The 15,490-nt window shown below is 50.1% G+C and overlaps 1 protein-coding gene across 7 annotated transcripts in view; it reads left to right on the forward strand.

Moving 5' to 3' along the window:
• The window catches only part of PACS2 (phosphofurin acidic cluster sorting protein 2), a 48,949-nt gene extending 35,274 nt beyond the window's left edge, over positions 1-13,675 (forward strand). For 6 of the 7 annotated variants that reach the window (XM_035900781.1, XM_035900778.1, XM_035900779.1 and 3 more), the window contains 6 exons: positions 772-814; positions 4,754-4,796; positions 6,018-6,153; positions 9,483-9,709; positions 11,638-11,751; positions 12,735-13,675. In XM_035900781.1, coding sequence (XP_035756674.1) covers positions 772-814; positions 4,754-4,796; positions 6,018-6,153; positions 9,483-9,709; positions 11,638-11,751; positions 12,735-12,853 — 682 coding nt within the window. In that variant the 3' untranslated portion in view covers positions 12,854-13,675. Of the gene's footprint in view, positions 1-771; positions 815-4,753; positions 4,797-6,017; positions 6,154-8,825; positions 9,450-9,482; positions 9,710-11,637; positions 11,752-12,734 lie in introns of those variants that run through there. The other variant, XM_035900784.1, reaches the window with a different exon arrangement.
• Positions 13,676-15,490: the final 1,815 nt, after the last annotated feature.

Below are 15,490 nucleotides of genomic sequence, written 5' to 3' on the forward strand. Positions count from 1 at the left end.
CCCTCTGGCTTCTGAATCCTGGGCAGGGACAGAGCAGGAGGGGCTGCTGCCTTCCTGCTTTCAAAATGTGTGTAGTGTTGTCTTCAGCTGTTTCTGGGACGTGGTGTGCGTTTTGTTCGGTTTGGTTTAGCTGTTTGCTGTTCTTGAGTCGGTGTCCTGATCTACCTGGTGTGCTCTGGTGCCCGACCTCTCTAGTGTGCCTGTCTAAGGGACTGCAGGCTCCCAGTGGCAGGGAACATATATCTGTGTGCATGAGAGTGTGTGTGTGTGTACTTGCTAGTGCTATACAAATAACCACGTGTCACGGCTTGTAACCCCGTGGCAGGCTAACTGCTTTAGCGATGCTGGGATGTGCAAGGTATGGCACATGACTCCAAAGGTGGGACGCGTGAAGGCCATGCGTGCAGAGCGCTTCAGGGACTAGTAAGTAACGCACAGTTCTCCGTGTTGTTGTGGCACAGATCCATTTCCTTGCAGTAGGAGGTCGCGTGTCTGTAATGACTGCCATGCCATTAAAGCATGTTTCTCTGTAAAGCGTGAGGGAGGGAGGGAGGAAGAGACCTCTCTCCCCTCAGAGGTGTGCCGTAAGCTGCGTGCTCTTCCCCACCCATGCAGATTCTTAGCGTGCTGGCAGGGGGCCTTGAGAGGAGACATTGGACTGGCGCTTGCATACTGTCCGTCCCTGCTGCATGCTTGAATGCAACATATAAAGTGAGTATTGTGCCCGGTGTGGAAGCAAGCTGTTAACAACTTTTTTCTCTTTGCCTTTAGCCCTGATGAAGAATCTTCGCAGAAGTTCATTCCCTTTGTCGGGGTGAGTGTTATCGTAGTTACACTGTCTCAAACCAGTAGGATTACGTTCACGGGTGTTAATCCAAATTTACCTGGTTTCTGGAGTAGAGCAGGAGCACTGGGTGCTCTAAGGTAGAGTGTCAGCATGAGCATCTGATGGTTGGATGCAACTGCCTGGTACATAAGCAAACCTCTAAGATCCCTCAGCAAACTGCAAGGTGTATTTTACTTTCCAGGCAGCTGGCTCTGGGCAGCTCTGTGCTGCATGCCTGCCAGCACTGAAGCAGGCACCTTGATACTGCCTTGTTCACTCAGTACAGAGAGGAGAGCATGATGCTGAAGTGCTCTGATCCACAGCCTGTCTTTGCTGCAGACCAAAGCACCTAGTTGGTGGAGAATTGCTGCTGGGCCATGTGTAGAGGAAGGTGGTGTGTTCCTGGAAACCTGATCTCAGGGTCGCTGTGCTCAGTATTGCCCTGGGTGATTGATTTGGCCAAATTTGTTATTCCAGTCCTTTGTGTGCTCCTCGTGAACAGTCTTCAGTCCTCCTAATATCCCATCCGCTCCTAGGAAGCGGAGAGTCCATCCCACTAGGAGGTCATTTATACCACTGTTAAGTCTGAGTCTGGGGCAGTAGCTATTTAATACATTTTATTATGTGAATATGTATTTTGGATAGTAGTCCCTGGCCTTTCCTCCTCTCCTTACCTTCAGGTGGCCAAGTGCAGAGTATCTAGGCAGGGGTACATTTGTGCTTCTCTCAGTGTATTTTGTGCACTGTGTACTTTGCCTTTTCTAGCTTCCCTCCCCTTACTTGATCATGCTCTTCAATTCATTAAGTTTTAGGTATAAAGCCATTGACTAGCAGCCAAAAGGATAGCCCCTGACTGCTCTTCAGCTACTGGATGTCCTCTTCACAATTTTTGCTGCTCTCTTGTAGCTTCTCTTTCTTGCATGTTCTATCTTGTTCTGCCTTCTCTGTGTTAAGCTGACTTGTGTGCGTTCCTGTTTCTATCCCTGTCAGTGCGTCAGAGCTAATCTGAAATCCCAAGGCGTTTAAAGAGCTTAGTCTCTCTTGCCCTCGGGCTGACCGTGCTTTCACTCTGGTGTCCCTTTGGAGTGAGAGTCTCTCTCTGCAGTGTTCCTGAGATGACAATCTACTTTAGTTTGTCAAAGGAAAGAGTTCTTCTGCAAAAGCAGACACATGCATCTTCCCAATTTGTTCCATGCTGATGAGCTTTGCTATGATCTTGTCCTTCCCACAGACTGCAATTGCTGGTGAAGAACTGTTGTTAAGATACAGTTGTTTCACCTTTCCCAATAACATGAAAAGCCCAGAAGGGCTTGGAAGCTCCTGGACTTGTCTCACTATAGCTGCTAGGCTCTGCAAAGTTTTTCTTTGGTGCTGATTTAGTTCAGTGCTATGTGCAAGCACATGGGGCTCAGAGTGTTTGCCCAGTTGCTCTAAAATGATCGTTGTCCTGACGTTAGCAATGTGTTTCCAGTCTGGATTTGATTGTCTGAAAGTGGGAAGAGTGAACACCTCTGTGTGCACAACACTGCAATCCCCCCAAAAAGCTTGCCTTGAAAGCACCAGGCTGACTTCCTACGTTGGCTGGTGGTGAGGGTCAAATCAGTGCTGCTTATTCTTGCTTCTGAAGTGTTCCTGACACAGTACTTCCCCCTGAGACATATCTGAAGAGACTCTGAAAGGCCAGTTGCAGGTGTCTCACAAAGTCTGAGGCTGAAAATGAAAACCAAAGCTCTTTCCCTCCTGCAGCCTGCTTGGAGCTGTTGGCCAAGGAAGAGAGGGAGCCAGCAATATTTAGGTTTGCGACTCCTGATGTTGGCTGACTCTGGCTTTTAGGATGCAAAAACTGATGTCCTGCAGCTGGGTTGTACAGTCTTTGACCCAGAAGTGAGCAGGGCAGTGCTGTGCTGCTCAGCCAGGCTCTGAAGTGGTGGGAAAGGAGCCTCACAAGGGGCCAGTCGGACGCGAAAGCCAGGGTTGGGCGGTGAGGCGGTGTGGTCATGCGCCTGCGTTGTGCTGACAGCCAGTTGCCAGGAGAGTTAACAGGATGTGCCTTCTTCCTGATGGGAAAGGAGGCTGGCTGCTGCAGCATTCCTGGATGGAGGCTTTTTTGGGACTGCAGCGGTCTCAAGCGCCTGCCTGAGTGGAGGGAAGGAAAAGTGTTTAACCTTGTCTTCCTCTCAAATGTCTGAACTTGAGCATCTTCAGTCGGCCAGTGAGGGGGAAAAGGCCAGAAGAGATTTCCTGTCTGGCTTGCAGATCAAGGTGGCTGTAGGCAGTTTTTTGTGTTGCTTGTTCTTCCCCTCACTCTTCTGTTTCACCTCCTCTTGCTCACAGCTAGTTACAGTCTGTGAAACATCCTTTTGGCATTTAACACATACAGCACAAATGACTGCTGGACTCCAGAGTGTGATTTGTTGCCCTTTGGGTGGAGACTGGCCAAACTGAGCTGCAGCCTCCTTCTCCCAAGCCAGTGGCCCCTCAGGGAGCCTTTGCACACACTGCTGCGTTCACGATGGCTCCTCCAAGACTGGAGCTAACAGAGAATCCACCAGAGAACCTGATGGCTCTTCAAGATCTAGTGTTGAGCATATCCCCGCCCCCCCCCTCCCCCCCCAAACTGTGCAAAGTTTTTTGCTTCTAATGATTAGGTCCTTTTTCTTGATCCCATAGCACAGAAATGCACTCCCTAGAGATGTGGTCTGGACATGGTCATGTCTGAACTTAATGATCTTCTGTTTTCAAACTAAATAGGCTGTGTGACATCATTTCTCATTCTAAAGCAGGTTTTATTGACTTGAGATCCCTTTGCAGCTCCGTCCCATTTGTCAGCATTTATATAGAGCAGACATTAGCCCTGGATACAAGTTTCTTAAGGACCTTTATAAGGGCCTTTCCTCTGCAGTGTCGAGAGTAATGATCCTTGTGCACTGTAGCACATTATCACCACAGAAAGTCCCTGGTTTTATATCACCAAGGGTCACTTTATCTTTCTAGGCATAGTGTGTTCTTGGGAGCTTGTGTTTGTAGCATGCTCTGTTCCACAAATTATTGCCAGTGGCATTTATCATTAACCTAAACATACTAGCTGGTGGTTGGCCATATCAGAACACATTTGCATCCTTATTTCAGTGTGATTTGGATCATTCTGACCTGTCCATGTCGTAGTGGAACACTGGAAGGGATTGACCAGAGAGGTAGTGGAGGCCCCATCCCTGGAAACATTCAAGACCAGGCTGGATGGGGCTCTGAGCAACCTGATCTAGTTAGCGGTGTCCCTGCTCACTGCAGGGGGGTTGGACTAGATGACCTCTTAGGGGTCCCTTCCAACCCAAAACATTCTATGATTCAATGTCTGTGCCCAAAGGTTTTGCTAGGAGCTTTATCTTCTTTGCTGGACACTTCCCTTGTTTGGAGACTAGAAAACTCTGATCAGAAATTGTACTTTCTTTCTTTTGTGGTTTTCTAACAAAGGCCAGCTATGCTGCATCCTAGAAGTGACTGCACTTGTGCAGTGGAAGCAGTATGTCTGTAATTAGCAGGTGTATCAAAGCAATGCTAAAGGGATTTTTATGTTCCTTTCTCTTCCCTGCCCTGTTCCCACAGGTGTCTCAGACAGGCACTGTAGTTGCCATATCCTGGGGCTGATGATGGGCTATTCGGAGCTGTGCAGGTCTATAACAGCTCCATAGGGTCTGTGCTGTCTTTTGTATAGGTCAGGGAAGGGTCACAAGGTGGTACTGCTTGGCTGGACACTGCTGGGACCTGCCCGGCTCTTGGAATACTCCACTTTTTAACATACTGTAACACTACCCTGACTGCAGGGACAGTGCCGAGGGGGCTGTAGGGATGAACTTAGTTTGGGGTTGGGGGTTCATGAAGTTCAGGGGACTCCTGTTTCATAGAGCTCTTCTGTTTTGCCCCCTCTAGGTGGTGAAGGTTGGAATAGTGGAACAATCTTCTGCAACGTCAGGTAACAAGCATCTTGTGTGTGCTTTCTGTGTCATACCAGTGGTGGGAGCCTGACTTCACAGGCTGAACAAACTTGTCCATTGCTGATGTCTTGGAGTTTTATAAGGTGGCGAATTTTAGTAGCTCCCAGTTCTGCTGCCTTGACTCCCAGCGACTGCCTGCAGAAAGAGAGGCCTCTCTCTTGAAAGAGGCCCTTTTTCTTGTTTCTTTACAAGGCCAGCTGAAATTTCCACACCCTCGTCCAGGGAAGCTCCACTCATGTATGTGCAAACACACGTTTTTAAGTGTGTTCTCAGTGGGGTGGATTCGCAGCTGTATTTGAGGTTCTTGCTCCAAACTAGGGAGGCAGTTCATCAGAAGTTCCTGCCTGTCTCCCTACACTGGGCTCAAGTGCCTACTAAAATCAGTCTCAAGCATGTGCCTAACACTGGGAACTCCAGGATAGGCAACCAATTTGCCAATCTGACAACAAATTTAGACCCAGTTTTTCATTGGGGGAGTGCAAAGCTGATTTACACGATACTGCTTGCTTACACACATGGACATAGGTTACTGCTATTTTATCAACATGAACTTGTTTTCTCCTCCTTCATATGCACTACTAGTCAGGAATATTTTTTTCCTTGTCTGTTGGGATTGTTTCTTATATTGCTCCACTATTAAACCCAGATTCCTGTGGCCTGGGTTACACATAGGTTTGTGTGTGGAGCCAGCCCTTCTGTGGGTCATTCCTTGCTGCTACAGTGCTCCCACCATCCTAAAGGGCCAACGTGAAAGGAACGATGCCTTGGTTGTGGAGGGTGGAAGCAGAGGGAATGGGGAGATCCCTGTGATCAGCCCAGAGGTACTGGATTTTCCAAGTCTCAGAGTGGTGCTGCCCTGCAGTGGTTGCAGGGGGGAGATTCCCCAGCAGGGATCAATGGGCTTGGCTTTGACTGTGCAGGAGGCTCAAAATTAGCTGGGAGCAAACCCTAGGAGAGCAGATGCCAGATGGGGAGCCCAGGGGAGTGTGAATGTCTGTGCCTGCCTCTTACCCAAACATAGAAAGTCCCATTGTTTAAGTGTGGAGGCAGTCAGAACTGATGGGCTAGCTGATCTCTGGATTGAGTCTGAACAAAACCTGTCCAGCAGGAGCGTGGGCAAAGAGACTGAGCTACACCAGCCTGCATGTGCTGGGCTGTGAGACGAACCCAGACAAACAGTTTGACTTCTTTTCTGCAAGGTGACTCTGATGACGCAGCTCCCTCAAGCTCCAGTGTCCTTTCTTCTACCCCACCTTCTGTGTCTCCTGCTGTGAAAGAAGCCTCCCCCACACCACCTTCCTCACCATCTGTCACAGGCAGCTTCTCATCCTCAAGGTAAAGCATGTTTTGTCTCCTTAGAGCTCTCTTGGCTGTCTTACCTGACATATACATGAGAGAGGAAAACTCTTCCAAAGGAAAACCCGTATCTCTGCTTTCTTCCTCCCTAGCAAACACTTGGAAGTTGGGGAGGGCAGAGGGGATCTTGCACTCGATGGGAAGGCTGCACTTCTCAAGGGCAGACACATTTGAACTAGAAGGGGCAGCCTTGTTTCTGGTAGTCTGGCAGAAATCCTGGTTCTGATGAGCCATTGTGGCAGCCTGTTTGGGAAGGTTTATGTTCTCCATCTGCTGGTATTTTCCATTTGAGACTGGATTCTCTTGGGGAGATATGTAGCCAAAGAAAATACTGACTCTAATACACATGGGTGCTAGCCTAATCCCTCACAATTCTTACATTTTTAAGGACCAAGCAAGTGTAAGGTCAGAGACACTCTGTGGAAGGAGCAGGCTTTTCTTCTATGAGGGGAGAGCTGACAGTTGTAAGGTGGCATAGTGGAACTGCAGTTCCCATTCATGTGTGTGCCTGAAAGCATATCAGAACAGCAAGGAGACAGCACGTGTAAGTGACATGAAGCTCTGGCTTGGGTGAAGGGAGGAAACCCCCAGAAAACTGCTAGTAAAGAATTGCCCTGGCCAGGACTCTCATTTTGTTGCTGCACAAAATGTTGGTGTACCTGTCTTAGCACTTTGTGTGCAGTTCTGGTACCCAAAAACACATGATGAAGTTAAAGGTTATGGGGAGTTAAAAAGGGGGCAGAGCAGCAGCTTTGTGAGGGGAGACTAGAAGCACTTGTACTCTGCAGTTTGGGGAATGAGGGGAAAGAAGGTAAGCCACTCAAGTTTTGCAAAATCACAGTGGTGGTGGGTTTGTTGAATATTGAACTGTCATTCACCAAACCTGTGGTACAAGACCTGGGGGCACACAGCGACACTGGTAAGAGGTCAGTTAAAAGGGAGAGAGGAAGGGACTTCCACACACAGCAGGAAAGGCATATTGGGACCATGTCTGCCTTGTCTGCTTCTGTGGCAGCAGGATCAGCAGATCAAAGAGGGGTTAGGCAAATTAGTGAACAGGAGATCCATTAATGGATACTAAAGGATGATTCAGGGATGTCCCCTCTAACATCCCTAATCCTGTGATTGTCAGGCTGGGGAAGTCCAAGGGAATGCTCTGCAGTTAGGGGCTGGGCTCATGTGTTCTCCCTAAGCAGCCTCTCTTGCTGTCCCTGTTGGAGACAGAATGGGGACCTTTAACCTCTGACTTCTTAAACTGGCTTGAGAGTTCCCTTTTAACAAAGGGAAATGGCAATGTGGAAGTCCCAGTTTAGCAGGTGCCCAGCAATTGCAAGGTGGCCGTTAGCCTGTGCAGGAAGCCCAGTTCCCCAGGTCCCTCCTGTTGGCCCCCTGTAGTTTGGTGGCAGGAGAGTCCTGTCTGCCCCAGGCCGGTCCCAGCAGTAGCTGGCTGGCAGTGCAGAGGGCTGGGGGCTGCGCAGGCTCTGGAGGGCAGAGCTGTGACTCCTCATGTGTGAGCTCTGTGTGGGCTCTCCAAAGGTGGAAGTGGTTTGGGAACCTGTACCCACAAGAGTGTAGGCTGTTAAAGTTGTGAGCCATGGGCATGATATATCTGAAGGCAATACCCCGGCTCTAGGAATTTGGTACTTTTTGGTTTCATGCTGTGTGGTAAAATCATCAAGAAATGAGGAAGTTTAGGTTCAACGTTGTTTCATCTCCACTGATCTGTATATGACAGCACAGGGGATGGAGGGTGACCCAGACTGAAAGATTAAGCCACATGTTTAACCAGGAATCATAGAATCATTTGGTTGGAAAAGACCTTTAAGGTCATTGAGTCCAACTGTACTGTACCAACTTTAGCTAAATTTGAATGGAACAGAAAATCCTGCCTGGGCATAGTGAACATTAGGATGCTTTGTCTTTACAACTGAGATGAGAAATGTGATGCAAAGGAGCCTTAAAATCCAAAGCTGTGTCTCCAAAACATCATCCTTAAAGAATCTCACCTCTGAAGTTGCCCTGAGAAGCCAAAACCTGGTTTTGGTGATCGAAGATGAACTCTGCTTTGCAGTCTGGCTTTCAGCTGAGTAAATGGCAAAGAAAAGGAGATGATTTGCTGAGAGGAGCTTAATGATGGGCTGTCCTTGTTTTACCTTGAGAGGTTCTTACTAGACAGGCAGTGTAGAGGGATGCGTATTTCATTCAAGACCAAGATCCTTAACAGTTGCCATTTCTCGAACAGGGGACACAGACCGGTCAATAAATTGTTAGGTTTTTGTCTAGCACTTGCGTATTATTCAACACTCTGTCATTGTGTAGGAAGAAGTACAGGCTGTCAACGGTAGGTCTGCTGAGTGATAATACCCTGTTCCACTCAGGGTTAGCTAGCGAGAGGCAGAGGTGGGCAAGGGGTAGAATTTCCCAGGCTGCTCATCTTCCCTTTTCTGGCTCAAGAAAGGCTGGCAGTGTGTTTTGGTGATGCATGTCTGTTACCACATGATTCGCGGGAGTTTTCAACAGCAGATCATGTTCTGAAATCTGCTGCTGTTTAGCAAACATCACAGGACTGGCAGAGCATTTTCTCAGCACAGGATTTCCCCAGCTCGCAGCAGGGCTGTGCGGTGGATCGCCCAGTGCCAACTCTGTTACAGGAACCCGAGGAGAGCAGAGATCCTCTGTGACCTGGTGGAGCATCTGGACAAGAAGGGAAGCAGCTGGTGGCAGGAAGAGCTCACGGACATAGAAATTGGAAGTAGTCAGGGAGGCTGGGACCTGAGTGCCTGATGTTCAGGGACCCATCAGCTCTTTGTTCACCCCAGTTCAGAGACAATTTTGGCAGTGCTGTGCCTGGCCAGAGGCACTCGTCAGTGCTCAGGAGGCAGCAGCAAAGTGCTTACAGCCCCTCTTCCCCATTCAACAACTAGAAGTGATCTGGGCCATCTCAGGGGTTACCTTTGCTGGCTGGGTCACTGAACTCAGAATCACATTAGGAAACTGCTTGTCTTCTTCCTTTCCTGCTGCTCGTCCCTGTGGCTGCACAGCAGGTCAGCTTGTCTCAGCTCATTGCAGTTCTGTGCTGTCAAGCTGATGCCACCACGTAACGTGACCCAGACTGCATCACTGAGTGATGACTTGTGCTTTTGTGATTATCGGGTCTCGCTGTGGAACGTTGCTGCCTGGTTTCCCAAAGAGCCAGGCGCTTGTCCTCAGACCATCTGGTCAGGAGTGGCAGCTACTCTGACAAAACACAGATGTGGTGAACTCTGCTGAGTGCTGTACAGAAATTACCACCTTCTCTTGTTTTCCAGCCAGAGCCTCGGTGCTGAGTTGATGGGCCTGCAGGTGGATTACTGGATTGCAGCTCCACCCGTGGACAGAAAGAGAGACCCGGAGAAGAAGGACCCCTCCACTACCAAAAACACACTGAAATGCACTTTCCGGTCTCTCCAGGTCAGCAGGTTACCTGCCAGCGGTGAGATTGCCACCACTCCAACAATGTCCATGACCGTTGTGACAAAAGAGAAGAACAAGAAAGGTAAAGTGGACACATTTACTGTTGCCAAAGGCCAAGAATGCAATGCTGCTTTCCCTGTTCTGCTGCTCCAGGGCTGCCTGACTTGTCAGTCCTGCATTACAGCACCTTAGTCATATTTTTATCCCCCAAATCCTAGTCTGTCTGTAGATGAGAAGTGACTGCATAAGGTGATAGAGTTTGAAAGGGTGGCTCCTCTTTGTGCTGTAAAAAGGGAGTGTGTCACACTTAGAGCTGAACAGCTGAGATGGTGTAGCCCAAAAGAACAAAGGTGGGGACAGAGCAAGGACATTTGTGGGTGGCTGTGCAGAAAGCCATGAGGTATGCTGATCCTGCGTGTTCCTTGTGAGCCCACTGGTGCTGATTTGGGGTGTCAGATTAGGTAAGAGGCAGTTTGTGCCCCAACCACCAGAGTTCAGGGCAGACCCTGCAGCCTGTACAGCTCTGGTCTCTCCTCTGCCACCTGACAGAGGTGGAGACAGAGGCAGGACACGTGTGCATCCCACCATGTTGCAGCATATGGCAGCAGCCCCAGCAGACGTTTTGCTGGATTTGATGTGGTGTCCTCATGTTAAATACTACTGTTGCATCCAGGCAAAACGCGCCAGCCAGACCTGCGAAGCCATTGCTAGGTGTGCATGTACAGAGGTGTTGTCACTGAGATTAGTGTTGCAGCAATGTGAGCTCTTCTACAGGAGCTCTTGTGTTCTTGAACAGAGTGCTTTGTGGAATGAAAGGAGGTAGAAGATAAATGCTCTCAGTGCAAAGCCTGATGTTAACTTTTTCCTTGTTTAATCTTCTGCTCTTCAAATCATGGCTTTGAGTTTATTTTCTCCAAACAAACAAAAAAAAGGCATTTTAAATATCATCAGTAATTCGGTATTTGCTCCTGGATTTTGGTAATGTGAAACATTAGAAATTGAGGACAGCTCTGCAGAGAAGTGTTTTCAAGGAAGCAGCAAGGCAGTTCTGCATTTATGTTCAACTGCCAATAGCTGTCCTTCACGACAGTCTTCCTGCCCATGGGCCTGGGAGTCATTCCTGGTGGAAGCAGGGGTTTTGGGGGCTCTAAGAGAAGCCCAGCAGACCTTTCAGACATGTGGCTGCAGGACATGGCTGGATAACTGGAGCCAGGTCACTACTGGGCCAACGTAGCTGTGGCACTGCTGGTACCAGTGCTCCCACCCCTGACCACACCCTTTTTAAGTGGCACACCTATGGGAGAAGCAATTCTGAGACACTCAAAACACTCTTCACTGAGGCCGGCCCAGCCTGGAGCAGTGGTGTTCAACACCACCAGCTTTTGTGCAGCCAGTTTGTGTACATATTTGCTCCTGCATTTGGACAGTTGTCAGGGAACTGGACCCTTTTTAGCTCTCCTAATGCCTTCCCTCTCCACCAATTGCCCACAGTTGGTAGTCCCTCCTGCTCTCCAGGTGTCTATGCAGCCCAGCTCATGTTGGGCTGCCGTTGGTGTGGCAAACCTGCCTGCAGATGCATCGGAGGCTGGAGCACAGTGCTGCCTGGCAGCTGTGTGCAGTATGTGGGACTCCCCCTAGGTGGTGCGACCGCCCGGCTGATCCCATCAGCCCAGCACAGGGCGCAGGCTGGGAACCGGTACAGGTGCAGCTGTTTTCCGTGGTGTCCCAGCAGAGCAGCAGGAGTTATCCTGAAGGTGCCCCCTGGGGCCTGGGTTATGAGCTGGGAATGCTTCATGTAGAGATGCTTAGGGCTAAGATGTCCATGTGCATGGGCGATGGTGCTGAGCACTGACACAGTCAAACTCCTGCCAGACAGGGGCGGTTTTAGGAGTTAAAATTAGAGTTAGAATTTTCAGACATGAATGTTTAAATGCAAAAACCCAAACAAGTCTTGGTACAGCTCCTGTGAGTGGCAGAGATTCACTGTGTGCTGCTTTGATTTTCTTCCAGTGATGTTTTTGCCCAAGAAAACAAAAGACAAGGAGATTGAGTCAAAGAGCCAGTGTATTGAAGGAATCAGCAGGTTGATATGCACAGCGAAACATCAGCAGAACATGCTGCGTGGTAAGTGCGGCGCTTGGCATCCTGTCAGGCTCTGGGGCAAGGCTCAGTGTTGTCCTCCAGGCAAAGGCCTGACCTGGTGTCCTGCCCTGGAGCAAACATAATGGGGGTGTTCCTGTGGAACGGCTTTGGAAGTGTCCAGCATGGGGGAATAGGTCTGGGATGTGGGAAAATCCTCCATTACCTAGCAACTCCTCTGAATCAGTGCCCTGGATGAGGACAAGGGCTGGGCCAGGCTCCATTCCCCTCCCTGTCATTCTCCGTTTCCCTTGCATGTCTGGAAAGTGACAGTGGAGGGTGGCGAGAGTGTGGCTGCTCCTCTAGGCAGGACTCCGGCACAGAGGCACACCACAGCAGGAGCTGTACGTGCATCTTGCAGGCTGACCTAAAGTGGCTGTCAGTGGAGCTGTGCATCCCAGTATCAAAAATATCCCTGTAGCCTATTCAGCTGATAATCCCCACCGCTGTTCACAGCAGAGGGATCTGCTTAGGTCATCTCCTTAATCCTGACCTAGTCTCCCCGTGAGACTGGGGAATGTTGAGGAGTGGTCACAGAATATGTGTCGCCTCTTCAGGAGACACAGATCTCCTGGTTAAGAGTGCCAGTGAGGAGAGACTGATGTCCATCTCTGTAAGAATGCATTTGCCCAAAAAAGAAAATGAAGTGTGTTTAGGAAATTTGAGAAATCAGATCAGGTGACACTGAAATCAGCAGTCTGGGGAGCTCCAGTGTCAGTGAGCGATGCTGGAACAACAATCTGAGCTGTTTTCCCTAAACCTGGTCTGCTGTCAAGCCTTTTTCCCGCCTGTGTGCAGCTATTTACAGCTGTGGGGTGGCCAGGCAGAGCAGTGCGTGACCGGAGCACAGAATGTGGCCAGGCCTTCCTCTGCCAGCTGCAGAGGGAAGTTTTTAGCAAAGCTGTTTCAGACTGGCCACTTCCACTCACTATTTTCTAACTTTCGTCTCTTTTTACCCTCCCTTGCAGTCCTGATCGATGGGGTGGAGTGGAACGACGTCAAGTTCTTTCAGCTGGCAGCACAGTGGTCCTCTCATGTCAAGCACTTTCCCATCTGCATATTTGGACACTCCAAATCTAACTTCTAGCCGTGCTTGTGGTGGAGGGACCTTCCGTCCGTCCCAGGGACTGCACACCAGGAGCCAGGAATTGCGTGCCAACTCTGACTCACATCGCTCTGCCCTCTCCTGCAGAATTAATTACAGATGTGCTTGGATTACTTTTGAATTACTTTTTTCTATTAACTCTTCAGTTTACTACAAGGGAAGGAAACCCCTTTAAACAAAGGCAAAAAAACCCAGTCTTAAATATAGATGTGCTGACAACATGAAGTCGTGGGGGAGTTGGCAGGAGCAGGCAACCTGCCCAAGAACACCTACCACTTACGAGCAGATAGCTGAATAACTGCACTGCTTATTAACCTGAGACCTCATTGGTGTGAGTGGGCTGGGGGAGCCGTGGATCAGCTTGAACAGATTTTGCGGAAGATCATGCGTGTTATGGTGCGTTTGGCCCCCCTCCCTCTGTATTTTTAGGAAAAAAGGATGGCCAGTCTTTCTTCCTGCTGCCAGAGGACGAGAGATCAGCGAGTCTGGAGGGAGTTCAACTGTCCGGTTTGAAAACCAAACCACTCGCATAGCCAGGGAGGTCTGGAGGGGAGATCCCCTTCGGAGTGTGGAGTCTGCTGTGGGGACGGGCAGGTGTTTGTGCTGAAGTGATGCCTGAGGAGGGTTGGGCAGGAACAGGAATTCGGAAAACACTAGGTGTAAGGGAACTCCAGTGTCCCAGGTCTGTGACAATGACCAAACGGAGCCAGTCACAATGTCCCTGCAGCTGGCTGTGCTGCTGAGGGACGCCGCGTCAGTGGGGTCGCTGCTATTTACATACTCACACCGATTATTTAAAAAACAAAAAAAAAAAAAAAAAAAAGAGGGGGGGGGGTGGAAAAATGAAGTTGCCAAAAAAACAAACCCAGGAAGATGAGCCGTTGTCTGTGAAGTGATACATCACTGTAGTGGCTGGGGGGGGCGCCAGCCAGGCGCTCTGCATGTCCAGCTGCCTTCCCGTCCATCTGTCAAACCGCACACGTGAGGTAGCGTGGGCTGCTTTATCTGCTCTGCCTTTGTCCTGCCCTGACCGCACTGTGCTCCCCAGAGCCTGCTGCCGTCTCCCTCCCGCACCTCCCCAGGTTGGGTGCAGACTGCCTGGCTTCAGGGCCACTGCAGGAGTGCATTTTCGCCATGCCCTTGAACCACCCAGGGCCTCTCCTCATAGGGACTAAGAGACTGTAACAAAACCTAAGGGTGCTGGAGGTAGGCAGCCTCCCGCAGGCTGCTCTGTAGGTGTCTGTCGTCCTTACCCTCTGCTTTCTGAGTATTCCGCTCCACGGGCATTTCTCTGTGGATTGCATCCCTTCCCCAGCAGGATATGCTTTTGCCCTGGCACAGCATCGCCTGTGGGTTGAGGCTTTGCTAGGGGTTTCAGTCCCAAGGTGCAGCGGAAGCTGCTGCTGGGACGTGAGAGAGGATGAAGCCAGCCAGATGTTCTGTCCACCTCGGCTGGAAAGATGACCTGGGAGATGGAGGAGCGAGATTTTTGGGTGTCTCGCAGTGTTGGCTTGGCTGTGGCTATGCTTGCATTTGCTTCATGCACCTTACTGCTGCCAGGGATGCTTGGGGTGCCAGGACAAGGGGATGGTCTTGCAGGGAGGCAGCGTGACAAGCCTCAGGTCTGGGTGGCTCTGGGTGCTGCAGATGTGGCCTTTTGCTCTCCAGGCTTCTCAAGGCATGCCTTGGAAGGACTTGGAGCAGGTGGCAGATGGGGTCTGGGGAGCTGACTGTGCTTGCCGTGTGGGAGAACAGACACCTTTGGCATTTCAGGGTAAGGGACTGAAGTTTTTGATGGGGTCCTTTTGGATCCCACCCTTGTAGACAGACCAGGCTCTGTGAGCATCTCCATAAGGCACTTACTGAGGGCAGTGACACTGTTGAAAATTTTTTTTTTTTTTCTCTGATCCCTTACCCTTGGGTTTTTAAAGGCTTGGGGAACCTGCTTTGCCCTGCTTGGCAGGTCCTGCTATGCACAGGGACCGCCTGGGTTCTTTGGTTCTTTTGGGCAGGGCAGTGGTGGTGTGCTCTGTCAGGATTTTTCCTGTTGATAGGGAGCGAGGGGTTATTAGGCGAGAGCGTGGTCCCTGCTGGATCTAGTGCCTGTCGCAGCTCACAGCACGGGGTGCTTCACCGACTCCGATTTCGTTAAACCCTTTCCCAGTGCGAGTGCAACCTACTTGGCCAGGGACTGGGTATTCCCTTCAGACCACGCAGGGGAGGAGGACATGGTCCCATGCCCGGTGGCACGCTGCTGGGCAGGACATATTGTCTGGTTGCAATACTCTGATTCTTCCCGCAGTCCCGCGGGCAGGTCTGCCTGCCGTCTGCTAGCTCTTGGCTGTGGCAGAAGCTCAGCTGTAGTTCGAATGTCGTCGTGTCCATCAGTTCATGCGTTTTCGGTTGACCTGAGCTGATGTTCTGGGATTGTAGGCGTTGCCTAGCAGCGGCAGCATGGGAGATGGTGTATAAGCACATCACTTCTTTTTCTTTATTGAGGCTGTTGAATCAAAAAGGAAAAAAAAAAGGCTTTCTAAAGGAAATTAGTGTGTGATTTCTTCCTCGAGTCTCACGCTGGTGTGACAAGGGTTATTGGGCTGGGTTCCATCCTCAGGACGT

Source organism: Egretta garzetta, unplaced genomic scaffold (assembly GCF_000687185.1).
Source record: "Egretta garzetta isolate BGI_Z169 unplaced genomic scaffold, ASM68718v1 scaffold598, whole genome shotgun sequence".
NCBI classification, from domain to species: domain Eukaryota; kingdom Metazoa; phylum Chordata; class Aves; order Pelecaniformes; family Ardeidae; genus Egretta; species Egretta garzetta.